Here is a 27,602-nt window from a genome sequence, read left to right as displayed (position 1 = left end):
ATTATTGTTTTTTTTAATTCCTTGTTTATTTTTGGCTGTGCTGGGCCTTCACTGCTGTGCAAGCTTTTCTCTAGTTGTGGCTAGTGGGGGCTACTCTCTAGGTGTGGTGCGTGGGCTTTTCATTGCGGTGCTTTCCCTTGTTGTGGCAGATGGGCTCTAGGGCACATGCATTTTAGAAGCCGGGCTCCCAGGCTCTGGAGCACGGGCTCAAGAGTTGTGAAACGAATGAAAATAAAAACACAACAACCCAAAACCTGTGGGACACAGTAAAAGCAGTCCTAAGGGGAAAGTTCATAGCAATACAGGCACACCTCAAGAAACAAGAAAAAAGTCAAATAAATAACCTAACTCTACACCTAAAGCAACTAGAAAAGGAAGAAATGAAGAACCCCAGGGTTAGTAGAAGGAAAGAAATCTTAACAATTAGAGCAGAAATAAATGCAAAAGAAACAAAAGAGACCATAGCAAAAATCAACAAAGCCAAAAGCTGGTTCTTTGAAAGGATAAATAAAATTGACAAACCATTAGCCAGACTCATCAAGAAACAAAGGGAGAAAAATCAAATCAATAAAATTAGAAACGAAAATGGAGAGATCACAACAGACAACACAGAAATACAAAGGATCATAAGAGACTATTATCAACAATTATATGCCAATAAAATGGACAACGAGGAAGAAATGGACAAATTCTTAGAAAAGTACAACTTTCCAAAACTCGACCAGGAAGAAATAGAAAACCTTAACAGACCCATCACAAGCATGGAAATTGAAACTGTAATCAAAAATCTTCCAGCAAACAAAAGCCCAGGTCCAGACGGCTTCACAGGTGAATTCTACCAAAAATTTAGAGAAGAGCTAACACCTATCCTGCTCAAACTCTTCCAGAAAATTGCAGAGGGAGGTAAACTTCCAAACTCATTCTATGAGGCCACCATCACCCTAATACCAAAACCTGACAAAGATGCCACAAAAAAAGAAAACTACAGGCCAATATCACTGATGAACATAGATGCAAAAATCCTAAACAAAATTCTAGCAATCAGAATCCAACAACACATTAAAAAGATCATACACCATGACCAAGTGGGCTTTATCCCAGGGATGCAAGGATTTTTCAATATCCGCAAATCAATCAATGTAATACACCACATTAACAAATTGAAAAACAAAAACCATATGATTATCTCAATAGATGCAGAGAAAGCCTTTGACAAAATTCAACACCCATTTATGATAAAAACTCTCCAGAAAGCAGGAATAGAAGGAACATACCTCAACATAATAAAAGCTATATATGACAAACCCACAGCAAACATTATCCTCAATGGTGAAAAATTGAAAGCATTTCCTCTAAAGTCAGGAACAAGACAAGGGTGCCCACTTTCACCATTACTATTCAACATAGTTTTGGAAGTTTTGGCCACAGCAATCAGAGCAGAAAAAGAAATAAAAGGAATCCAGATTGGAAAAGAAGAAGTAAAACTCTCACTGTTTGCAGATGACATGATCTTCTACATAGAAAACCCTAAAGACTCCACCAGAAAATTACTAGAACTAATCAATGATTATAGTAAAGTTGCAGGATATAAAATCAACACACAGAAATCCCTTGCATTCCTATACACTAATAATGAGAAAACAGAAAGAGAAATTAAGGACAAATTCCATTCACCATTGCAATGAAAAGAATAAAATACTTAGGAATATATCTACCTAAAGAAACTAAAGACCTATATATAGAAAACTATAAAACACTGGTGAAAGAAATCAAAGAGGACACTAATAGATGGAGAAATATACCATGTTCATGGATTGGAAGAATCAATATAGTGAAAATGAGTATACTACCCAAAGCAATTTATAGATTCAATGCAATCCCTATCAAGCTACTAACAGTATGCTTCACAGAGCTAGAACAAATAATTTCACAATTTGTATGGAAATACAAAAAACCTCAAATAGCCAAAGCGATCTTGAGAAAGAAAAATGGAACTGGAGGAATCAACCTACCTGACTTCAGGCTCTACTACAAAGCCACAGTTATCAAGACAGTATGGTACTGGCACAAAGACAGAAATATAGATCAATGGAACAAAATAGAAAGCCCAGAGATAAATCCACGCACATATGGACACTTTATCTTTGACAAAGGAGGCAAGAATATACAATGGGTTAAAGACAATCTCTTTAACAAGTGGTGCTGGGAAATCTGGTCAACCACTTGTAAAAGAATGCAACTAGAACACTTTCTAACACCATATACAAAAATAAACTCAAAATGGATTAAAGATCTAAACGTAAGACCAGAAACTATAAAACTCCTAGAGGAGAACATAGGCAAAACACTCTCTGACATACATCACAGCAGGATCCTCTATGACCCACCTCCCAGAATATTGGAAATAAAAGCAAAAATAAACAAACGGGACCTAATTAAACTTAAAAGCTTCTGCACAACAAAGGAAACTATTAGCAAGGTGAAAAGACAGCCTTCAGAATGGGAGAAAATAATAGCAAATGAAGCAACCGACAAACAACTAATCTCAAAAATATACAAGCAACTCCTACAGCTCAACTCCAGAAATATAAATGACCCAATCAAAAAATGGGCCAAAGATCTAAATAGACATTTCTCCAAAGAAGACATACAGATGGCTAACAAACACATGAAAAGATGCTCAACATCACTCATTATCAGAGAAATGCAAATCAAGACCACTATGAGGTACCATTTCACACCAGTCAGAATGGCTGCAATCCAAAAGTCTACAAATAATAAATGTTGGAGAGGGTGTGGAGAAAAGGGAACCCTCTTACACTGTTGGTGGGAATGCAAACTAGTACAGCCACTATGGAGAACAGTGTGGAGATTCCTTAAAAAACTGGAAATAGAACTGCCTTATGATCCAGCAATCCCACTGCTGGGCATACACACTGAGGAAACCAGAAGGGAAAGAGACACGTGTACCCCAATGTTCATCGCAGCACTGTTTATAATAGCCAGGACATGGAAGCAACCTAGATGTCCATCAGCAGATAAATGGATAAGAAAGCAGTGGTACATATACACAATGGAGTATTACTCAGCCATTAAAAAGAATACATTTGAATCAGTTCTAATGAGGTGGATGAAACTAGAGCCTATTATACAGAGTGAAGTAAGCCAGAAGGAAAAACACCAATACAGTATACTAACGCATATATATGGAATTTAGAAAGATGGTAACGATAACCCTGTATACGAGACAGCAAAAGAGACACTGATGTATAGAACAGTCTTATGGACTCTGTGGGAGAGGGAGAGGGTGGGAAGATTTGGGAGAATGGCATTGAAACATGTGAAATGTCATGTATGAAACAAGATGCCAGTCCAGGTTCAATGCACGATGCTGGATGCTTGGGGCTGGTGCACTGGGATGACCCAGAGGGATGGTATGGGGAGGGAGGAGGGAGGAGGGTTCAGGATAAATTTTAAGAAAAATTATTAAAAGTAAAAAAATATATATATATATATATATAAAGGATAAAGTAAAAAAAAAAAAAAAAGAGTTGTGATGCACAAGCTTAGTTGCTCTGCACACGTGGGATCTTCATGGATCAGGGATCAAACCTGTGTCTCCTGCATTACTTCGGAGCCACCAGGGAAGCCCCCAGAATTGGTTTGAAATCTCCTTAATTGTACACCTGTGGCAGATTCAGATCAATGTATGGCAAAATCAATACAATATTGTCAAGTTAAAAAAAAAGGGAAAAATTATCTCCTTAATTAACCAATGACAAGCTCACTTCAGGAAACACACCTCTGAAAGCCAACCAGTGATGGTGTCACGCTTTGAACGGGAGCTAATTAGCAGCAGAGTCACTTCCGTTAATACAGCTGAACACGTCAAGAGCACGCTTCCTGGGCTGATGCCAAACCCCTCCCGTGTCTGTCCAGCACTCCCCCAAACAAGCTCTTCATTTCACTGAGTGACGGTCATTTTGATCATCTGGCTGATGGATACAGTGGGGTTCGCTATAACCTCTTTGTGTACATTTGAAATTGTTTGTAATAAACTTTGAATATGCATATTCTTAAAAATCCTTCCCCAAATCCCACCTCTCTCAATCTAAGTGACAAACCAGCTTCCTGGTTGCAGACGCTGAGCAGGGGTCTCCTCCTCTGATGCCCCGCCAGCAGATTCTACCATGAGGATCAACGGCATGAACACAAGTCCCGTGTCTGAGAAGATGCCTGCTGCCCATCCTGCGCTCTGTGCCCATCTGTGTGTATCTCCATTGTGCCCCACCCTTAACTTTGTACACGTGGCTATTACCTTGCAGAAACTTCTTCCTGAAAGCCTGGAAGCCTCTCGAGGTCTGGTTTCCAGCCGACTCCCTGATCGTGAGGCCTGTGATGTTGTCGAGTAAGAACAGGTCGGAGAGGTTGGCGGCTGTGGGTGTCCTGGTGTTGTTCACAAACAGTCGCACGTGGGCCGATGGCCACTCACTCTGCACAGATACCTAGGACAGGAGGGGAAGTGAGGCCAGACTTGCTGTTGAGCCCAACTTCCCAATGTAAGGCCCCAGCTCGAGCTGCACCCACTAGGTCTGCAGGCAGAGGGAAGGGACTACAATCTCATGAGGGTTCTAGAATTCATCAGGTCTGATTTCAAATGCCCTGGGAGAATTTTGACTCCCACTTGACAAGTTGTTGCTCAGACCGGTTCAAAGAAACCAGGACCCTGAAATGCAGTGAAACCACAGAGAAACTTAGATGAAAAAACATCCATGTGTGAGACTACAGTGGGGAGATTGTCACAACTGGGGTCACCAAGAAAAACAAGCTGTAGCGCTTTCTTAATCCATTATTTTGAAGATTCAGCCCCAGCCAGTCCGGGCCTCTGACTGTCATTTGATCTCCAAGTTTGCCCTGAGCTGGTCTCCTGTCTCCTGGCCAGTCACCTTCCGGGTTCTGCCCACCCATGTGTTTGCACAGCTCAGTTATTCAGAGCCAGTGGCCCGTCTCCAGCTTGGCTCCCCACCTGGTCTCTGACATCGTGTCCTGCCCCCTCTCTCAAAGCCTATTTCCCACCATTCCTGCCCTTCCTTCACCCCAGCTCTGCTAAAAGAGACAGAGAAGCTGAGAAAAGAGAGAGAAGTCATGTACACCCCCAAGAAGAATGAGCTCTGGATTGTAATAAGTGAAAAAAGCAAATTGTAAAACTTGGTATATAGGGTACTGTCACCTACGTAAAAAGAGGAAGAAAGAAGGTATGTGTATGTACGTGCACATGGGCATGCACACATACTTATAACTACACCCATGTAGCAGGAAGCATTTCTAGTAAGACACATGAGAAAATGGTAGCTACAACTGCATTCCAGGAAGTGCAGCAAGAGAGCCAAGGCCTGGGCCGCAAGAGAGCTGTGCAGTACACAGTTAACTAAGCAGAGGTGGACTGTCCAAACCCCGCCTATCCCAAAGAGAGGACCAGCTCCTGAGAGACTGGCCCTTAAAGCCCGTGGAATATCTTGTCTGGAAAGAGTGTCTTGCTATACTTATGGCCTTGGGCCACCCCAGGTAGTCTGTGCTAACCATGTGATTCATGGTGAGGGCCTTGGGCAAAGCTGTGTTCAGGTGACCTGAGTAACTGAGGTCAGTGACATGAGTGCTCCATGCCTACATGATGGATCCTCAATAAGAATCCTGGACTCCACGGCTTGGATGAGCTTCCCTGGTGATGTCACACACCACTGCTGGGAATAATTAAATGCTGCTCCTTCAGTTCCACCAGGAGAAGACCAGGTGTCTTGGGCCTGGTCTCCCCAGAACTCTGTCCTATGAGCTCTTGGCTTTGCTGACTATAATCTATATCGGTCTGCTGTAATAAACTGTGACTGTGAGTAGAGCAGTTTTTCTGAGTTCCCTGAGTCCTTCTAGGGAACCATTGAACCTGACGATGGTCTCGGGGACCCTCAACACAAGGATCATGTGAAGGTCATCTCATGAGATTAGTAAGAATCAAAGACCTAAAAGACATTACATAAATTTGTAAACTGTTGACATCATACCAATGTTAAAATCTGGGAGAAAATACATGCTTTCTTTCCCATTTTAAATAATCACAGAGGATTTTCAGTAATGATTTTGTTGTTACCAAAAAAATCTTAGTCTGGTGCTTGCATATAAAATATGAGATCCCTGTGGGTCACTTCATCACCCGTGTTCAGATACGGGGAGACGGCCACGTGATCTGCCAGTTCTTTAAATACATAACTCTACTAATATACATTTTTGGCAAATTCAATTACTTTCTCTTTAAGTATAAACCACAGATGAATACTCACCACTGCACATTTCTGAAAAATTACTCCATTCTCAGAAGTCCCTTGAAAGTCTCTTGAAATGTCTCCATACTACAATAAAATATAGAACTTATTAGAAAATGAAAAACAGTTCATGCTACACATGTTAAATAAAAGTACAAGATGAACTTTTAAAAGTGGGGGGAGGGTAGAGGAACTTCCCTGGTGGCCCAATGGTTAAGACTCCATGCTTCCAATGCAGGGGGTACAGACTAGATGCCTGATCCGGGAACTAAGGTCCCACATGCTGTGGGATGTGGCCAAAAAATGAACAAGTAAAAGGCAGGGTAGAAGGGTTACTTCTGCAGTCATGCATTTTGACCCTGAAGATTTTTCTTTAAGTCTTACAGAACTGGAACTTAAAATCTATGAATAAAGAAAAATGTGGACATGTGATGACATGGGGCTATGTCCTGTTCTGAGGTGCATGTCAATGACATCATTGTCACAGGGACTCAGCGAACCAGGGCTGACACTTTAGCAGGAGGAATGTGAGCAGAGCTATGGAAAAGTCCTTTAAGGATTGCTCACATGTCCTGGCTTCCTAGGCCTTGTCATTGTTCAGTTGCTAAGTCATGTCCAATTCTGTGCCATCCCATGGATTGCAGCATGCCAGGCTTGAGTTTGCTCAGATTCATGTTGACTGAGTCAGTTATGCTATCTAACCATCTCATCCTCTGCCTCCTCCTTCTCCTTTTGCCTTCCATCTTTCCCAACAACAGGGTCTTTAGTAGTAAAGAATTTGCCTGCCAATGCAGGAGACGCAGGAGATGCAGGTTTGATCCCTGGATCAGGAAGATCCTCTGGAGGAGGAAATGGCAACCCACTCCAGTATTCTTGCCTGAAGAATCCCATGGACAGAGGAGTTTGGTGGGTTACAGTTCATGGGGTCTCAGAGTCGGACAAGGCTGAGCAACTGAGCAGAACAGCACGCACATGTCCTGAGTGGGGCACGCGAGCCACACAGCAGGAACCTGGTGAACATGGACCATGGTGTGTTGAAGTGCTTCTTGCAAGCTGGATCTCTCATTAACAGGTAGAGAATCCACCCAGGATTGGCCTCTTCCAGCCCCATGAGGGGCTTCCCTGGTGGCTCAGTGGTAAAGAATCTGCCTGCAAAGCAGGAGACCCAGGTTTAATCCCTGGGTCAGGAAGATCCCTTGGAGAAGGGAATGGCTACCCAGTCAAGTATTCTTGCCTGGAAAATCCATGGATAGAGGAGTTTAGTGGGCTACAGTCCAAGGGGTTGCAAAGAGTTGGACACGACTGAGTGACTCACATACACACAGCCCCATGACACCTCCCCTGGAAACCAATGGAAAGCCAGGGCTCACCCACTGGATGCCAGCTCCATTGCTCCTTGTAAACATAGCTGATACCTGTTCATTTTCATCCTTGAACATGCCCCTTGACTCCAGGCCATGCATCCCCACTGTCTGCCCTGTCCACCTTCATCTGCGGTGGGTGGAGCCATACTCTGAATCAAAGACCAAGGCAGCTCTCAGTGATACTGATAATCCTAACAATGGCTATTCTTTCCCAAGTGCCAGGTGTATGCCCATCACTGTACACACATGAATTCTATTTCTCCCATTTTACAGATGAGGAAACTAAGGCTCATGGAGGTTAACCACTTGCCCAAGGCTGCACAGGTAGGAAACTTGGACTCTACCCAGGCAGTGTGCTGGTTATAGCTCCATATGCTATTATAGGATCGGTATAGGTAGGTATAGGGATAGATATAGCTCCATATGCTATGATTATTCCGTAGGGCACACTCCTCCAGAGTGTGACTCTCTCATTGGCTATTGTATAGAAATGAACAAAGACGCAGAGAACAGAAGTGATGTTCTGAGAATACTTTGACCACAGGCAGCAGCATGAGCTGTTGAGGGCTTTGATTCTGGTTGAGTCTCCGTCCATGACCTCACCCTCATGCTTTGACGTTCCAGGACCCCAGAAAGTCCTTGAGGGCAGACATCTGGCTTTCTAGCCTTCAGATCCCCACACAGTATCCTGCATATGACAATCAGATAAACACAGTTTGTTGGGCAAAGACACACAGGAGGGGGATGGAGCACATACTGGAAAGCTGATGACCACCATGGTGGCTGGATGCAGCTCGTCCTGAAGCCCAGAACCTGGGAAAATGACCCTATTTGGAAAAGTGGTCTTTGAAGATGTAATTAAGCCAAAGCTCTCAAGATGAGATCATTCTGGGTTTAGGTGGGTTGGCTTTAGCCAGGTCTTAAATCCAATGACAAGTGTCCTCATTAGTGACAGAAGAGAAGACACACCCACAGAGAAAAGGACACAGAAGGTGAAAGCAGAGTATGACAGTAAATGAAAGATGTCAGCTGGCTGGCCATGGTTCCCAGATACTTGATCAATCACCCCCTGACGTCACTGTGAATGTATTTTTAGAAGAGATCTAACGTTTAGGTCAGTGGACTTTGAAGGAAGCTAATGACCCATCATAGTGTGGGTGGGCCTCACCCAATCAGGTGAGGTCTTAACAAAAACGATGAAGGTTTCCCCTAAGGAAATGTGCATTCTGTGCAGAGACCTCTCCAACTTGAGTATCAGCTCTTTCTTGGGTTTCCAGGCCACACTTGCAGATCGTGGACTTTGCCAGCCCCCACAATCACATAAGCAATTTCTTGAAATAAATCTCCCCCTCCCTCCTTCCCATACGTGTGTGTGTGTGTGTGCGTGTATGTATACACACATCCTACAGGTTTTGTTTCTCTGTAGAATCACAATATAAAGATTGGAGTGATGCAGCCACAAGCCAAGGAAAGCTCCCGAAGCTGAAAGAGAGAAGGATGGATTTTCCCCTACAAGCTCCAGTAAAAGCACAGCTCTGCTGGCACCCTGACTTTGGCCTTCCTGCCTCTAGAACAAAGAGAGAATAAATTTCACTGTTCTAAGTCACCATGTTGGTGATAATTTGTCACACAACTATCTAATACAAAATGTAAGAGACTAACACAAAATGTAGCCAAGGGCCAAGGAGGAGATTGTCGCCGTGGTAGCCTGTTGGCTGAACCCAGTGGTTCTCAAGCCATTATAAATTATGACAGCTTAGGGGAGAGTCAGCCTCACGTGGCACCAACACATTACACAGAGTATGAGGAACACTGGGAGCAGGGACAGCGGCTAAGAGCAGGGGCCCCACATCCTAGTTCTGCTGCTTCAACCTGTGGGACCCTGAGCAAACTCCTTAATCTCTCCAATCTTCAGTTCCTATTTGTAAAAAGGGAATAAAAATAGTACCTGTTTAAGAAACTCATAATGAGGCTCCAGTGAGATTATGCATAGAAAGCACTAAGCCTATGGTTTTTCCAGTAGTCATGTATGGATGTGAGAGTTGGACAATAAAAAAGGATGAGCGCACGGAAATTGATGCTTTCGAACTGTGGTGTTGGAGAAGACTCTTGAGAGTCCCTGGGACTGCAAGGAGATCAAACCCCTCCATCCTAAAGGAACCAGTCCTGAATATTCATTGGAAGGACTGATGCTGAAGCTGAAGCTCCAATACTTTGTCCACCTAATTCGAAGAGCCGACTCGTTAGAAAAGACCCTGATGCTGGGAAAGATTGAGAGCAGGAGGAGAAGGGAATGACAGAGGATGAGATGGTTGGATGGCATCACTGACTTGATGCACATGAGTTGAGTCTGAGCAAACTCCGGGAGATAGTGAAGGACAGGGAAGCCTGTCCTTCCTGACTGCTGACAGGTGTGCAGCAGTCCACGGGGTCGCAAAGAGTCGGACACGACTGAGAGACTGAACAACAACAACATGCCTGGCGAGTGGAAAATAATTTTTAAACATTTGGCACTATTATCGGTAGCAGCGTTTTTATAACAGGTGCAAGAGAATCGATCCAGTTAAAGCAAAACCCCATGCACTGCTTTAGAACCAGCAGATAAAGCTGCCTAATGCTCAGATTCACACATCCTATTCATCTAAATAGTGTATATTGTATAGAAGAAGCAGCTCTCTGTAAAGAAAAATGGATTTGCTCCCTAATGATAACTATATTTAGTGAAAGAGAAAGAATAGGTGTTTTTTGGAGGAGCAACAAAAGCCTGTGACATTTTCTACACAAGTGATCCAAAACCAGTTTCTTTACAACTTCTGATATGTCTTTAAAAGAACTGAACATGTTACTTACCAGGCGGTGTGTTACAGCAGAGTCTCTTTTAAACAAGGTCTTCCTAGGCCATGAGTGTGTAAAAGCAAAGACGGAATGAACCCATGGCCCACTAGAGGCTGAAGAAGCCAGGGGTGGGTTAAAGACTTCAATTTCCTTACTGAATTTCATTCCGAATGGTGCCTCCTCTGCAAAACAGCAACGTGCATGCATTACATAACACAAAAAGGCAGTGGTTAAACTCTAGAAGCAAACCACATGATACATGGCAGGCGTTTGGAAAATCTTCACTGAGTAAGTGGACGAGAGTGTGAATGAAGGAATGACTTATCTCTTTGCCAAGGTGAGAAGTTCTCATTGGGAGCCATAGAGCTTAAGAATAGTTTCTTCAAGTGTGTGCTTCTTACCTGATCTGTAGGCTGAAATGTACAAGCCTGGCCCCCCTCTAGACCGGCTGAGTCAGAACCGCTAGGCAAGGGAGGAGGCATGGGTGATTCCTACACACTTAGCATCAGAGGGCCCTGGGTTCCAATCCTGGCTGCCACTCGCCAGCTGTGCCCTTGGGAAAACCTCTAACCACTCTGTAAATTTCTATTTTGAAGTGACCAGCATTGTGGAGTCATGCCTTTTCAGCATTTATCTTCTATCCAAGTACAAAGTGTATATAGGCCGAGAATGAATCCTGTTTCTCACTCTTCCTTACACAGAGTATTGATAGCAAGGTCTTTAGAACTGCTTTAGAACCCCTTTTATAGAATTTCTAAATAAATGTAGGAAAAATTAAAAAAAAAAAAAAAGAATGTGGAACTGGATCCTGGATAAAATCAATATCCTTTTTCCCAGAATAGTATCTGTGGTTCAGTTCACGATGTTGGAATGGGGACAAAGGTGAGCATCTGGGAATTGAGAGCCCTCACCATGGAAAACAGCACGCACTTTCCCAGGCTGGCTGCTCAGTTGGGACTGTTCGAGTCAATCACACAAGTGGGACGGAACACCCACCTCCAGACCCCAGTCCAGTCCTTCTGGCTAAAGGACAAAGACTCAGTGGACTTCAAATCTTAAGGCCACTCTAGGCTTTGTCTCTGGTGCAGGTGTCTAAGCCCCTGCTCCTCCAGGAGCTCAGAAGGCCCAGCCATGGGCTCTGATGGAGACCTGAATGAGGACAGACACTGTTACTGTCCACAGACAGTACAGAAGGAAGTCAAGCTCTGACCTGACCATCCTCCCACTGCATCACTACCCAGCGGTCTCCCCACTAGTGTGCTGTCATGTGGGTCATCGGTCATGACTCTGCAGCTGTTTGAATGCACCCTGGCTCCCTCTGTTTCCTTCTCCTGCTAATTGCTACTTCTCAGGACTCAGCTGAGACTCAACACCTCCTCCAGGAAGCCCTCCCTGAAGCCTTCCCGGTGACCTCATTCCTCCACCCTCTGCTCTCACTACAACCACAGTCCTAAGTACACTGCCCTCCCTTATCCAAAATGTCTGCTTAATGAGTGACTAAAAGTTTTCTGTGATTATGGTGATATCACCTCAACCTATTTTACTCAAATGAAAACACTGGATTTTGTAAACTTTTGTAAAGTCTTTTGCAAAGACTGCTTGTTGTTCTTCAGTTGCTAAGTTGTATCTGACTCTTGGTAACCCTGGGGATTGCAGCATGCCAGGCTCCTCTGTCCTCCACTATCTCTTGGGGTTTGCTCAAACTCATGTCCATTGAGTCAGTGATGCTATATAATCATCTCATCCTCTGTCATCCCCTTCTCCTCCTGCCTTTAATCTTTCCCAGCATCAGTGTCTTTTCTAACGAGTCAGCTCTTCACATCAGGTGGCCAAAGTATTGGAGCTTCAGGTTCAGATCAGTCCTTCCAATGAATATTCAGGACTGATTTCCTTTAGGATTGATTGGTTTGATCTCCTTGCAGCCTAAGGGACTCTCAAGAGTCTTCTCCAGCAACACGCTTCGAAAGCATCAATTCTTGAGCGTTCAGCTTTCTTTACGGTCAACTCTCACACCCACACATGGCTACTGGAAAAACCATAGCTTTGACTATTCAGACCTTTGTTGGCAAAGTGATGCCTTTGCTTTTTAATACACTGTCTATGTTTGTCATAGCTTTACTTCCAAGGACCAAGCTTTAACTTCGTGGCTGCAATCACCATCCACAGTGATTCTGGAGCCCAAGAAAATAAAATCTGTCACTTCTTCAACTTTTTCCCCCTCTATTGGCCATGACATGATGGAACTGGATGCCCTGATCTTAGCTTTTTTCATGTTGAGTCTTAAGCCAGCTTTTTTGCTCTCCTCTTTCACTTTCATCAAGAGGCTCTTTAGTTCCTCTTCATTTTCTGCCATAAGGGTAGTGTCATCTGCATATCTGAGGCTACTGATATTTCTCCTGTCTATCTTGATTCCAGCTTGTGCTTCATCCAGCCCAACAGGTTGCATGAGGTACTCTGGATATAAGCTAAATAAACAAGGTGACAATACACAGCCTTGTCGTACTCTTTTCCCAATTTTGAACCAGTCCGTTGTTTAACGTCTGGTTCTAACTGTTGCTTTTTGACCTGCATAAGGTTTCTCAGGAGACCGGTAATATGGTCTGGTATTCCCATCTCTTTAAGAATTTTCCACAAGTTTGTTTTGATCCACACAGTTAAAGGCTTTATTGTAGTCAATGAAGCAGAAGTAGATGATTTTCTGGAACTCTCTTGCTTTCTTCATGATCCAATAAAAGTTGGCAATTTGATCTCTGGTTCCTCTCCCTCTTCAAAACCCAGCTTGTACATCTGGAAGTTCTCAGTTCATGTACTGCTGAAGCCTAGCTTGAAGGATTTTGAGCATAACATTGCTAGCTTGTGAAATGAGAGCAATTATACAGTAGTTTGAACATTCTTTGGCATTGCCCTTCTTTGGGATTGGAACGAAAACTGACTTTTTGCAGTCCTGTGGCCACTGCGGAGTCTTCCAAATTTGCTTACATATTGAGTGTGGCAGAGTAACAGAAGACCTAAAAAATAATTTTAACTCCCCCAGAAAATGAAATACATTTATCCCTGGAATAAAACAAGGTGTATTCATAACCTGTGTCAATTCTGGATGAAAAGTCTGTTCTGCCTTCCCAGGACACCTCCCTTCAGGGTAGCCCCCCAACTAATCAGTAAGATTCTAGCTCAGTCTCTACAGACTAACCTGGATCTCAGCATATCCTGGTCCCCAGGAGGCCAGACTTAAGCCCAGAACCCAGAAGACTCTCCCCCCAAGTCCCATTGATGGGACTGGGGACTGGCATGGAACTCAGACTGTGTCCATTAGTCTTCCCTGAACTTCTGTCGAGCTACAGAAAGTCTCTTCCTTTCTGCAAGTGGCAGCAATTACTTCCACATGGAAAGAAGGTCCCTGAGAATGACACTCATCAGACGAAAGCAGGAGCCTCAATGGAAAGTGAAAAGCAGAGCCCTGAGAACACTGTGCTCCTGGATCCAGGGCCTGTGCAGTCCAGAGATAAGGGTCAACACATTGCTCATTGCTTGGTTAGTTTCAGTTGGATTTCTGAAACCTGGTGTGGTAGACTTTCAGTGCATGCATACTCAGTTATGTCCGACTTTTTGCAATCCTGCCAGGCTCCTCCATCCATGGGATTTCCCAGGCAAGAATATTGGAGTGGGTTGCCATTTCCTTCTCCAGGGACCTTCTCGACCCAGGGACTGAACCCAGGTCTCCTGCATCTCCTGCATTGGCAGCCGGATTCTTTACTGCTGAGCCACCTGGGAAGTCAGGTAGACTGAGTAAGGGTCCCCAAAGACACCCAGGTCCTAATCTCAGCAACCTGTAAATATGTTCTCTTATATGGCAACAGACTCTTTGCAGATACGATTAAATTAAGGACCCTTAGTTTAATTCATGGGGAAGTAACCTGGATTATCCAGGGGGCCATAAGTGTAATCCCAGATGCCTTACAGAGGGAGGCAGAGAGAGATTTGACAGGCAGAAGAGAAGGTCATGGGACCACTGCAGCAAGAAGCAATGCTGCTGGCTTGGAGGCTGCAGGAAGGGTCATGATCTGCAGGACTCAAGGAATGAAGCTCCAGATCCTGGAGAAGGAAGAATATTCTTCCCAGGGCCCTGGAGAGCGTGCTGACACTCTGAATCAGACCAGTTAAACTGATGTGAACTTTCGCCCTCCAGAACTATGTGAGAATACATCGATACTGTTTTACCACTAAATCCCTGATAACTTGTTACAGCAGCAAAAAGAAACTCACACAGTTGACTAATACACATACACTAAAACACATTCTGCGTTTTCTTCATCAGGCACCTTCAGGGGAGAATCAAGATTCCCCTTACCTGAATCATTATTGATTCTTGATTCTTACCAATTATTATTGAATCTTACCAAGAATCAATCACCACCTTACCTGAACTCAGATCTGGGCACCCCAGACCACTGCTGCAGGAGGGGACTCACAGCCCTTGCTCTGTAGGGTACACAGGTAAGCAGGCTGCCAGGGAGGCAGAAGCAGGAGGTCTATGGCTTTAGGGTCTGGTTCTCTCTTATGGTCAAATCAATAAAAAAATCAACCAAGAGAAAAACTTACCTGGAGTTGTAACGTGAGAGTTTTCCACACTGGGCCAAATCCCAAGGGGTAAGTCCTGAAAGTCCAAAGGCACAAAGACGTTATTGAAGAAAACGCTAGGAGTGGTTGAAAAGTCATCTCTAAATGGCCTGCATGGAGAGGAGCTGCACGTTTATCCTGACACCTGATGTAAATCTTTCTAAGTCAACCATCTCCACCAGCCTCTGAGTAGAGGATTATATAATCGCATTCCTGGAAGCTGTCTAGGGAGACAACACAGTGCAGTGGAAATTTCACACAGTTAGACCTGAGTTCGAACCCCGACTCTGCTTTTCACGAACCCTCTGATGCGGGGAGAGCCTCAAGCCTCTGAATCCCCAAAATCCTGCTCGTTTTCAGAGTGGTACATAAAACACTGGCCTGGGAGTTGGAGACCTAGATTTGAACTTGAACCATTTATCTGCTGTGTGTCCTTAGTCAAGTCTCTTAGACTCTCTGAGCCTCAGTTATTTCTTCTGCAAAGTGTAGAACTCCTCCCAGCTTGCTTCACCTTGTTCAGTAATGAAAACTTGTCCAAACAGGGCTCAGTCAACCCCTCCATCCCATCTTTGTGAAATAGTGAGCCCTAAAGAAGCCCAGAGCCCTCCACTATAAAACAGTAATAATAATCATTATCATGATTATTACTATAGTGTCTTGGCTAGAGCCCTTGAAACAGGCCAAGCCCCGTGCTGTGCACAGCAGGGTTATTCACAATAGCCTAAAGGTAGAAGGAACCTAATGTCCGCTAATGGATGGATGGATAAGCAAAAATGGAAGTGAAAGTTGCCCAGCTGTGACTGACTCTCGGTGACCCCATGGACTATACAGTCCATGGAATTCTCCAGGCCAGAATACTGGAGTGGGTAGCCCTTCCCTTCTCCAGGAGATCTTCCCAACCCAGGGATCAAAACCCAGGTTTCACACATTGCAGGTGGATTCTTTACCAACTGAGCTGTCAGGGAAACCCATCCAAAAGTGGTCCAGACATAAAATGAAATATCATTCAGCCTTAAAAGGAAGGAAAATCTGTCACAGGCTACAACATGGATGAAACTTGAGGACATCAGGCCAAGTGAAATAAGCCAGTAACAAAAATGCAAATAGTGTATGATTCCACTTATAGGAGATATGTAAAATTCATAAGAGACAGAAAGTAGAAGGGTGGTTGTCAGGGGCTGGGGGACAGCAGAATGGGGGGTTGTTGATTAATGGGGACAGAGTTTCAGTATTACAAGATTAAAATAATTCTGCAGATGGAAATACAAAAATGTGAATGTATTTAACATTGCTGAACTGTACACTTAAAAAGGGATAAGAGGGTAAATTTTGTTGTGTATGATGGTGGTGGTTTAGTTGCTAAGTTGTGTCCGACTCTTTGGAACCCCATGGACTGTAGCCTGCCAGGCTCCTCTGTCCATGGGATTACCCAAGCAGGAATACTGGAGTGGGTTGCCCTTACCTACTCTAGGGTATCTTCCCGACCCAGGAATCAAACCCGCGTCTCCTGAATTGCAGTCAGATTTTTTACTGATGAGCCACCAGGGAAGACCATTTTGTTATGTATATATTACCACAGCTGCAAATATAAATATATAAATAAAGCAGATCTATGATCATCTAGGAAAAAACTCTGAGATGTATCAAGTGAGATCACTGGATCACAATACGATGAATAATACAGTCTCATTTAATAAAAATGACACCTTATTTTATAAATTTTAATATATTGTTATATATTTGATAGTTATATTCACTTTATCTTTTATATAAATTATGTTAGTACATGTGCGTGCATGCTCAGTCACTAAGTCATGACCAACTCTTTTGTGACCCCATGGACTAGTAACCCACCAGGCTCCTCTGTCCATGGGATTTCTCAGGCAAGAATACTGAGTGGGTTGCCACTTCCTTCTCTAGGGGATCTTCCCGACCCAGGGATTGAACCTGAGTCTCCTGTGTCTCCTGCACTGGCAGGCAGATTCTTTACCACTGAGCCATCAGAGAAACCCCATATTAGTACATATAGTTACATACTTAGTAAGTTACTTTATTAGTACATATACTTATATATTTAGTAATTTGAAAATATATGTAGATATTTAATAATATGTTTAGTATTAATTACTTATAGATTTAATATATAGTTACATGTTTAACAATATGCCATATAATACCATAGATCATAACCATGCATTATTTTTAAAAGCCTAGGCAGGAGTATGCAGAAGTGTTAGCCTTGGGGGCTCGGGGACTGTGTGTGTGCAGTAGAAGAGGATCCCTGTCTCCACACCGCCTGTACTGATTTGTTCCTTGTAACAAGGAGCATGTGCCCATGTGTCACCGCAACAATAGCAAAACTGACAATAGTAAGAGACCAAGTGATGGGGGCCAGGACTCTCACGCCTGGTAGAAACATTGTCCCTGAGATCTCCCGGGACAGGTATGTGTGGCCAGAACAACCACTAGCTCATAACATGCCTTCCACAAGGTGGAAACAGGTGCCATTTTCCCAGAAGAATGCCGTGTGCCAGACACTGTCTTTGCTGCCATTTGGCAGGAAAAAAGAAATCTAAGAGCTTCCATTCTAGGCCCTGCATAGGGACCTCCTTCTAACAAGTATAGTACGGTTGGGTGGGCAGGGAGGGTTGGGGGGATGGGTGGTGAGTTCATGGCACAGCAACCTGGCCAGTGCTGGTCCAGCCAAGAGTTCAAGGTCAACAACAACAGCAGAGCATCCCAGAAAAATTCCTCTAAATTGCTTGTCCCTATTCCTGAAATTTAAGACCACGCCATTCAGTTCAGTTCAGTTCAGTCGCTCAGTCGTGTCTGACTCTTCGCGACCCCATGAATCGCAGCACGCCAGCCCTCCCTGTCCATCACCAACTCCCGGAGTTCACCAAGACTCACATCCATCAAGTCAGTGATGCCATCCAGCCATCTCATCCTCTGTCGTCCCCTTCTCCTCTTGCCCCCAATCCCTCCCAGCATCAGAGTCTTTTCCAATGAGTCAACTCTTCGCATGAGGTGGCCAAAGTACTGGAGTTTCAGCTTTAGCATCATTCCTTCCAAAGAAATCCCAGGGCTGATCTCCTTCAGAATGGACTGGTTGGATCTCCTTGAAGTCCAAGGGACTCTGACCACACCATAGTTTCCACCTTATCTAATATTTCTTCCCCTTTGACTGGGAGTCAGCTAAGGAATCATTTTTGTCATTTTGTGTTTCATTTAAGGAAACACTGACTAATTAGATCATTTTCACTGTGTGGGCAGACATCTGTTCCCAGCTTAATTTTTGGAAGCCAGGCAGAATTCCAAGCAACTCACAGTTATTTGACAGTTTTCCATCTTTGTTTCCACTGGTAGAAATAGCTTTCTTAAATATTCCACTCTTTCAAATAAGTTAATTAACAGTATCTCGAATTTATGTTCATGTCTAAGCTAATGTTCCCAAACTGGGAAAATTTCTAGTCAAAGAAAATTCCCAAAGCTGTTTTGTAGGACAAGGTGTTCTGTACATTACTTTTTATGTGGCTGCATATCATTATGAACATAGAAACCACATTTTAATGTATCTAAATCTGTCTCCTTTGACGCTCAGAAATTGAATATGTGCTTAGAACCGTGGGGTATTTTTTTCACTGTAATAAACTAGAATGAAATCTGAAAACAACAACAACAAAACTAACAAAACAAATTAAAAAAAAAACCCCACAAACAGCCATAAGGCATGTTGCCAGATGCACCCAGATGAATCCCAACAGAAAGCACCCTGCAAAATCCCCACCCAGTCCTCCTCCAAATTGCCAAGGTCCTCACAACAAAGGAAGTGACAGCTACATGTAAAGTGATGTCCTGGGTGGGGGCCTGGAACCAAAAAGGACACTGGGTACAAGAACTAAAGAAATCTGAATAAACTATGGACTTTGACAATGGCTTGTCAAGGTTAGACCATTAATTGTAATAAATGTACCTTACTAGGGCTTCCCAGGTGGCTCAGTAGAAAAGAATCCGCCTGCCAGTGCAAGAGACACAAGAGACCCGGGCTCAATCTCTGAGTCAAGAAAGATGCCCTGGAGTAGGAAATGGCAACCCACTCCAGTATTCTTGCCTGGAGAATCCCATGGACAAAGGAGCCTGGCAGGCTATATAGTCCATGGGGTTGGAAAGAGTCAGACACGACTGAATGACTAAGTACATGTGTATGCACGTATCTTACTAACATCAGATGTCAAGAGTAGGGGAAGCTGTGCATTGAGGGGAATATATATGAATTTTCTGCACCATGTGTATGATTTTTCTAGAATCTAAAACTGTTCTAAATACTAAAATCTGCTAACTAAAAAAATAAAAGAATTAATTTGTGAGGTCTCTGGGGTGGACAGTGGTGCCACAGGGCACCAACTCCCACACACGTCTGCCTGTACCATCCCTGCCCCTGGAATTCTCCACCTATTCTTTCCCCAGCATTCGCCGCACAGCAAGCTCTGTGGCAGGTCCCTGACTTCATGGAAGGACAAAGGCCCCGTTCCAACAGACACTCCCACTCCAGGGAGAGGAGCAGGATACCAAGTGCCCAGGGAGCAAACAACTCAGAAAGGCCCTCTTAGCCGAGGCTCCCTTAAGGTCTCATCAGTTCCTGGGTGTCACTAGCCCAGGGGTTCCTCTGGGGGCTCCTTGGCCACCGTGAGCAGCCTGGTCCCACAGAGACCATGCCAACCACCAGTCAATACCTCACTTCAATGTCCAGCCTTCCCTTCCCTGTGTGAAACCCCTCTCCAAGATGACACAGGTCACCTGACAAGGTCATCATGACCTCGACGGTCTCATTTCACAGCCAGTTCTCCATCCCCATCGCACACAACTCACCAGCAGTATTTGGCATGTGAGTGCATTGGCATCTTATGGCTGCTGTAACAAGTCACTACGAACAGAGTGACTCAAAACAAATATATGCTTATTATCACATGGTTCTGGAGGTCAGGAGTCTCACATGGGTCTCACTGGACTAAAATCAAGGTGTCTGCAGGGCTGCATTCTTATCTGGAGGCTGTGGGGGAGCCTCTTTCAGCCTCTAGAAGCAGCCCACCCTCCTCACTTAATAGCCCCTTCCTGCATCTTCAAAGCCAGCAGCAGCAGGTTGACAGGCCTCACGGGGCATCTTCAAAGCCAGCAGCAGCAGGTTGAGGCCTCATGGGACATCCCTCTGACCTTCTTCCAAGGTTACATCTCCTTCGGACTCTCTCCTGCCTCCCTCTTCCATTTTGAAAGACCCTTAGGATTACACTGGTCCACTGGGATGATCCAAGGTCAGCTGAATAGCGACGTGAATTTCATCTGCAATGTCAATCTCCCTTTGCCAAGGGATGGAACATACTCACAGGCTCCACGGATCGGGATATGAACATCACTGGGAAGTCCGCTCTTCCCAAAATGCCTTCCTTCCTTGACCTGTGGGTCACAGCCTTGGTTTCCTTCCTATAAAATCAGCCCCACTTTCTGATGTCCTTTGCTGAATCCTTTCTTCTTTCTGGTCTGGCCTTGGTATTGCTCCAGGCCTCTGCCCTAAGGCCTCACTCTTCCCAAACTATACTTACCCACAAGGAAAACTCAGCCAGGTCCTGGGTACACCGGGGTTAAAGGCATGTGTGCACTGGCCACTCCCTGGTAAAGATCTCCAGCTCAGATTTTTCACCCAGATCAGGACTCGTCCATCACCACTCTGCTACACATCTCTACCTGGATGCCTCGTGGCAGGGGGCAGGGGTGGGGGGTCAAACTCAATAAGACCAAATCAGAATTCCTCATGGCCTTCTGAGGCTTCTGCATATGAGCTGACGGTATCCCTAGTCTTCTATGTGTTCAGGCCCAAGTCCTTGTTTTCATTCTTGACTCCGTCCTTCGTCTCTCTCAATCTGCATCCAGTCACAGCAAACTCCGCTGGCTCTATTTTCAAATATATATCCCCAATCCAGCAACTTCTCAGCAGCCGTCCACTAACCTCACTGGTCCATTTCATCTCCATCATTTGCCTGGTCTCCTGCCTGCCTCTGTTCTTGGTCGTTACTTTCACCGCTACCCTCTATCCTCTATTCTCATAGCTGCCACGGAGATGCTTTAAAAAGACAAATCAAAGCAGGTCACTTTTCTGCTCAAAACCCACCCACGGCTTCCAACAAAATAACAGTCGGAGTCTTAACCACGGTCCACAGGGCCTTTCCTGATGTGGCCCCTCCCCATCCTCTGGACCCACCTCCACCCGCTCCTCCTTCCTCCCCCCATCCCTGCTCTAATCACACCAGCCTCCTTGCGGTCCTGGACCACACCAAGCACATCCTGCCTCTGGCCTTTGTCCTCACTACAATCTCCTTTGGGAAGTTTTTCTCCAGAAGCACCCATGTCCCTCCCTCATTCCATCCAGGGCTCTGCTTAACTGTCACCGCCCCAAAGCACCTTCTCTGACCACCCTGTCCAAACAGCACTCAAAGCCACCCCTTCCAGTCCACTCTGCCCACTGCACTTCTCTACAGCCTGAACTGCCGACTCCTGCACCATAGATTAACACCACTTGGCGCCCTTCTCCTGGATTCTAAAGGGCAGAGACTGTCTTGTTCTCTCATATCTCAAGCACCCAGGTCTTGATGCCTAGGTCTGAAGCCTAAAGGGCCGTCCATAAACACTCAGAAGACTCTTGCCCACTCAAGTCTTCACTGTCTCTCTCCTTCCAGCACACTTCCAATAGAGCTTTCTGGGATGGTGGGAATGTTCTATGGTCTGGGCTGTCCAATATGGTAACCACTAACCTACGGGGCCACCAAGCACCTGCAATGTTTAAATTCAAACAGCCACAACGTGGCCAGGGCTACTGTACTGGACACAGCAGTTTCAGAACATCTGGGAAATGGTTGTAACTATTACCTCACCCTTTGCAGAAAGGGATAGATATTAATAATAAGTTAATACGAGCATTTATGCTCCGGTTTTCAAAGCACTCTTGTGAATGGCCTGGCAACAAATATCCACATGAATGTTCTGGCATTGACTTTCCAAAGGAAAGAGCAGTTGAGGACAGGCGGGTGGGCTCTGAATGTGAGAGCACAGGACAGGCCTGGGGGGCATGCCACTCTGGGTCTCAGTTTTTGGCAAAATGGGCCAGATACTTCCCATCTCAACGGCCAGGAACAAGCGAAAGGACCCTGTGAAAATGTTCATCATGAGCTTTCTAAAAGCTCAGAAAATCGACACAGTATTATTATTTTGTCTTCTCTAGTGAAAGCCTAAGAACCAATCATAGACAGTGAAAGAAATCTCATTTAAAAGACCTAAATATCTGCAGTGAGTATAGCAGGCACCCTGGGGCCTATACTTAGAAAATGCAACAGAATAAGAGGAGCCAGGCCTTGAGGAAGGGCTGGGAGGGCCACAAGGCAGCGATGGGCCAGACCACTGGACAGGCATTCCTGGGAGCAGAAGCCTGGAAGTGCAACTGCGGTCAGAGTGAAAGCGGGTGTGAGCACGGGAGAAAAGTGATCAGATGTATACCACAGACAGGTCATCTAGAGGTCGGGGGGACATGAATGGTAGAACGCACAAATTAGGGGAGCGGGGGTAACCCAGAGGAAACAGTCATCAGAGGCCAGAGGCTGAGGGAGCGGGGACTGAACCTAATAGAGGCAGCCTGGATGGGAGAAGGGCAGACATCTGAGATGATCAGGAGGAAAAGCAGTGGGCCTGGTGATCAGATTTGGGAGAGGAGGAGAAGGACGTATCTAGGATGTGAGCCAGAGCTCCGCGCCCTCCCAAGCTAGGGACACAGGGGCAAGGGCAGGCTACATTTGCGGTCGCAGAAAACTCCAGCCATTGTGCCTTTTATCAACTGCTGCACTCTTGCGGAGCACTCACCTGCGAAAGTCGTTCTATCTGCACTCCTGAACTCATCTAAACGCTCCCATCGACCCTCTGGGGTAGACCCTGCAATAGTTACGCTCACATCGACCCGCTGGGGTAGACCCTGCAATAGGTACAGATCAGAAGCGACCTGCCCTAGGTCTCAGAGCTCTTAGGTTGCCGAAGGGGATCGACCGGGCCGCCTATAAGGTCCAAGCTCTCAGCCACAAACCACACCTCTTTCCCCACCTTTCCAGGGCGTTTTCCGGCCACAAGCGGGATCCACCAGGGTTGCATCTTACTCAGATCCCGCCCTCCCTTTCGGGTAACTTCCCCAACCCAAAGGGGCCTCCCCGCCAGGAGCGTAGGTGAAGCCAAATCTCCGGAGTCCGACCCGAGACTGGGAGCGGGCCCTCCTTACCTGGGCGGTCCGCTCAAGCCCCGCCCCGGGAACCGTGTGGGGGTCCCGGAGAGGCTGTGGGCCCAGGGGGTGCTGGAGGGGAACCTGCCCCGCGGGGAGCTGGCCGAGGTTTCGGGACTCCGCGGGCAGCGCCAGTGCAGCGGCCAGCAGGCTCCCCGCCAGCACCCACGTGGCGCGCCCCGGGCCCCTCGGGGTATCCATCGCCCGCCTGGGTCCCGCGACCCCACAAGTGGCGGGTGCAGGCGGAGTTGGGGCAGCTTCCGGACCCCAGGCCCTGCCCCGCCGCCGCCGAGCATGCTCAGTGCGAACCTCCGCGGAAAGTTTTCTGGGAGCAAGACACTGGCATCTGGACCTTGGCGGGCCAGCAGGAAGCCTTGGACCAAACTCGAGAGGGAGGGAAGGAAGGAGGGAGCCAAGCTGGCGAGGCCTGGGAGAAGTGACCACACTTGCGTTTCCTCGTGCTTCACCCGGGGGCTCTACCAAAATCAGATCGGGTGACTCCTGCTCCCAGAAAGTTGAGAGCCTCCAAGTGCTCCTCTGTTAATGCCTGCTCCGTTCTCTAAGTTTCAGCTCAGGCCTGTCTCCTCCAGCAAGCCTTCTCTGATACACAGTGGACGGACTCCCGAGTCTACGCAGGCGCAGCAGGCCCCCTTTCCTCTCTCCCCCTCCCCCCATTAGCGAACTGAGAAGCTTTTGGAGAAGGAGAACCATAGGGGTGCAGGACTGCAAGGAGAGGGGCTGGGCGGGGAATTGGCAGCTCATGGCCAGAGGGCAAGGCCAGTTTTCGGGTCCTTTTAGGTTCAGTTCAACCCAGTCCGTTCCCACTGCCTGAGCCCTCATTGTGGATGAGCCCTTGGACCAGCTCAAGGACCCATTCCCACAGCCCCTGGTCAGGCTGTGGAGGGATGTTCTACCTATACGGCTTTTCATTAGAATCCAGCTTGGCTAAGAGATGCCTGCGCGCACACGGGAGGATCCTGAGATACACCAAATACCAATTTGGGAACCAGGCAAATCATAATGATTGGCCAGAGGAAAACCCAAAGAAATCCCCCATATAGGTGACTGAAGCTGCCATGTGGGTGCAACTCGGGGACTCTCCATCTGAGAGTCTGCAGGTACTGTATTCCTTTTCCTCCTATAAATACTTTACTTGCTTCACTACTCTGTCTTTATGGAAATTCTTTTCTGTAAAGCCAGAGGGCCAGATCCCTTGTCACTGACTATGGGTCAGGTGGCCAGGATCCAGTGCTTTCACTGCCATGACCCAGTCCAACCTCTGGCTGGGAACCCAAGCCCTGCTCCAAGCCATGCAGGCAGGGGCCAGACACTGGGGACCTACCTCTCTGGGGACACCAAGAGGGGAGCTCGTGTCTGGAGCCAGGAGTCAGCAGCTGAAGAATCTCCCAGAACTCTCCATGGGGGCAGGGGGTAGGGCTCTTATTCCCCTGGGCCCTCAGGGACAGCTCATGCCTCTTCAGTCTCAGGCAGGAAGTCCGGTGCTTGTAGCCCCATACTCCTACCCATCCAATAGGCCTTTCCTGACTTCACAGGGACAAGACAGTGGGGTTTGGGAACCTGAGAATTTATTAGCCAAGCTTTCCCCATGGGGTTCACTGCCCTCAGTGGTACCCAGCATGTGCCTGGAGTGAGACAAGGCAAAAGGCTGAATGCTGGAGCATTAATTCTTTTAGAAATTTAGAGGATGATTTCTACCTTAAAGTAAAATGCAAACACTACAGTTACCAAGTCCAAGCTCCCTCTGCTCGCCACACAACGGGACGATGGATCTGAGACACAAGGTGTTGAGGCAAGGAAGACGACAGTTTGGAAAGCCAGCTGATGGAGAAGATGACAGGTTAGTGCCTAAAAATAACCATCTTGTCAGGACCTGGTTGCCAGGTTCTTTGATGGATCAGAGATGGGAGGGAGGTGAGGAAACAAGTAAAAAGACTACTCAGTCCTTGCAAATTCCCCTAGAATAGCAAGCCTTAGGCAGGAGGATGTGTTAGTTTCACTTCCTTGCCGTCCTTCACACATAGGCAGATCAGGTTATCTCCCTGAAGCAGGCCATCATGTATGTTTATCATAACAAAAAAAAGGCTAGAGTCACAGAAGCAGATCCAGTGTAGATTTAAAATTAGCCCTTCCTGATTACACCATACTTTAAACTTTTTATTTTGTATTGCAGTACAGCCTATTAGCAAACAATGTAACAGTTTCAGGTGAACCGTGAAGGGACCCAGCCATACTTACACAGTTGTCTGTTCTCCCTCAAACTCCCCTCCCATCCAGGCCACCCCATGACAATGAGCAGTTCCATGTGTCATACAGTAGGTCCTTGTTGGCTATTTTAAACATAGCAGTGAAAATTAAAAATAAAAGCCTGAGTATCCAAAGAAATAGCCAGCATAAAGCAAGAACGTCTGGTTTTTGCCCTCAGACATGTTCCCAAGAGTCTTGAAGATGCTCCTGGGGAAACATTTAAGAAGCACCGCATGGCAGAGAGTGTGAGTCCTAAAGCCAGACAGACACAGGTGTGACTCTATCTGCCCCATTTCCTATTGCAAGACCTCGAACGAGCCACGACTCCAGTCTAGCTGTCAGTTTCTTCATTTATACAAAGTAAATCTACACAGTAGTTCCCATCTTGCCAGCTTGGAAGGAGTGAAGAGGAAATGATGGAAAAACCCAGAAACTTGAGCTGGATGTTGAGGGAGGTGAGGAAACAAAGTAAAAAGACTATTCAATCCTTGCAAATTAAAAGGACATGAAACCCCTCTCTGTTGAAACAGGTCCCTATGTTACCTCTTCTCTGGCCCTCATAGGGAATTAAGCTCCAAAGGGTAGAAGTGTGTGTGTGTGTGTGTGTGTGTGTGTGTGTGTACCCCAGCAGCCAGAATGAGAGCTAGCATCAGTACATGTTGCTTATAGAAAGAACAGATGCTGAACTCATCTGCCTATCTCCCTGCAAGATGCTCACTGCTGGACCTTGTCTGGTTGATGGCTGGCCTGGTGCTGGTTCAGACAGTAGGGTCTCTGGGTAGGCTGAGTGAATGAGTGACCACGTGGCATCTCCGTGGCTAGCCAGGGCTGGATGTAAGCATCTCTCTATAGGTTGTCTTAGAGGAAAGCATTGACCATCCCCGAAGAAACCAGCAGTAAAACAGGAGGCTTCAGGCAAACAAGTTCAGAGGCAGGGCCGGACTGTGCGACCCAAGGATGGCCAACTGCTCGAGGTCATGGGGCAGGGCTGAGTCAGACCAGCAATGAATCACTCACCGCAGACCCTGATCCTCACCAAGAGGATAGTAACGCCCATCTCAGAAGGCTGGTAAGAAAGTTACTTGGATCATCAAGCTAAATGCTTAACAAATTCTAAGCACTCGATAAACTGAACCGAGCAACACCCTCCTCGCGTGAAGACCTGGCTGAGGTCCCCGGCCCCGCTGGAAATCAGAGCCCTCTGCAAAACAAGACTCCTCCCAGAAGGTTCTCCTCGCTGGGAAGCGCGCCTCTGGCCGGGCATGCTCAGTGCAAAAGGCAGGGCCGGAGGCGGGGGTGGCTCAAAGTTTGGAGCAAACGGTCCAGGCTCCTCCCTCCGGCTAGGCAGCTCCGGAAAGCAAGAGAGAAGCAGGAGGAGGAGGCTACACAGGCCCGAGAAATCGACGGAGTGCACCGCGCCGCCCCGCTGGCCCCGCTGGCCCCGCCGGGATCTGGAGTCCGGCAGCGGGGACCCGCCAGGGATGGAGCGCCGGGCGGCGGGCCGGGGCAGCGCGCGGCGGGAGGCGGGAGGCGGCGAGCCGGCCGCCTGAGCGCCCCCGGATGGCCCGCGGCGAGACGACCTGCGGGAGCGAAGCGCGGCTGCGGCTGGGCCGGGACGCGGTGCGGCCAGCGCCCGCTCTGCTAGTCCCCGCCGTGCTGCTGGGCACCGCGCTCGGCCTCGGCCTCGGCCTCTGGCTCGGCTGCCGCTCCGTGCGCCCGCGTCTCCGGCACCAGGTGGGTCGGCCGGGCGGGCGGCCGCGTGTGGGATGCAAGGGCGCGGTCCCCCCTCGGCGCTGGGGTGCAGGCTTCCACTTGAGCCTGATCACGGGCATCGCGCGCGCGACGGGTCCTGCCCTGGGGACGGGTGTTCCCCTTCTGCTCTGGGAGGCGGCTGGAGAC

The 27,602-nt window shown here is 46.8% G+C and overlaps 2 protein-coding genes across 9 annotated transcripts in view; one reads left to right on the top strand and one right to left on the bottom strand.

The window, feature by feature from the left end:
• Positions 1–26,880, bottom strand: part of EVC2 (EvC ciliary complex subunit 2) — a 173,203-nt gene extending 146,323 nt beyond the window's left edge. The window contains exons 1-5 of one of the 3 annotated variants that reach the window (XM_061420782.1): positions 26,721–26,880; positions 15,113–15,167; positions 10,529–10,695; positions 6,333–6,401; positions 4,319–4,505 (exon numbers count right to left, since the gene is read on the bottom strand). In XM_061420782.1, coding sequence (XP_061276766.1) covers positions 4,319–4,505; positions 6,333–6,401; positions 10,529–10,678 — 406 coding nt within the window. In that variant the 5' untranslated portion in view covers positions 10,679–10,695; positions 15,113–15,167; positions 26,721–26,880. The other 2 variants (XM_061420780.1, XM_061420781.1) reach the window with 2 other exon arrangements.
• Positions 26,881–26,949: 69 nt separating this feature from the next.
• EVC (EvC ciliary complex subunit 1) overlaps positions 26,950–27,602 on the top strand; it is a 99,569-nt gene continuing 98,916 nt past the window's right edge. For 3 of the 6 annotated variants that reach the window (XM_061420786.1, XM_061420784.1, XM_061420783.1), the window contains exon 1: positions 26,954–27,437. In XM_061420786.1, coding sequence (XP_061276770.1) covers positions 27,264–27,437 — 174 coding nt within the window. In that variant the 5' untranslated portion in view covers positions 26,954–27,263. Of the gene's footprint in view, positions 27,438–27,602 lie in introns of all 6 variants that reach the window. The other 3 variants (XR_009737113.1, XM_061420787.1, XM_061420785.1) reach the window with 2 other exon arrangements.

This window comes from Bos javanicus, chromosome 6 (genome assembly GCF_032452875.1).
Source record: "Bos javanicus breed banteng chromosome 6, ARS-OSU_banteng_1.0, whole genome shotgun sequence".
Lineage (NCBI taxonomy): Eukaryota > Metazoa > Chordata > Mammalia > Artiodactyla > Bovidae > Bos > Bos javanicus.
This window is presented reverse-complemented; position numbering and strand designations above follow the sequence as displayed.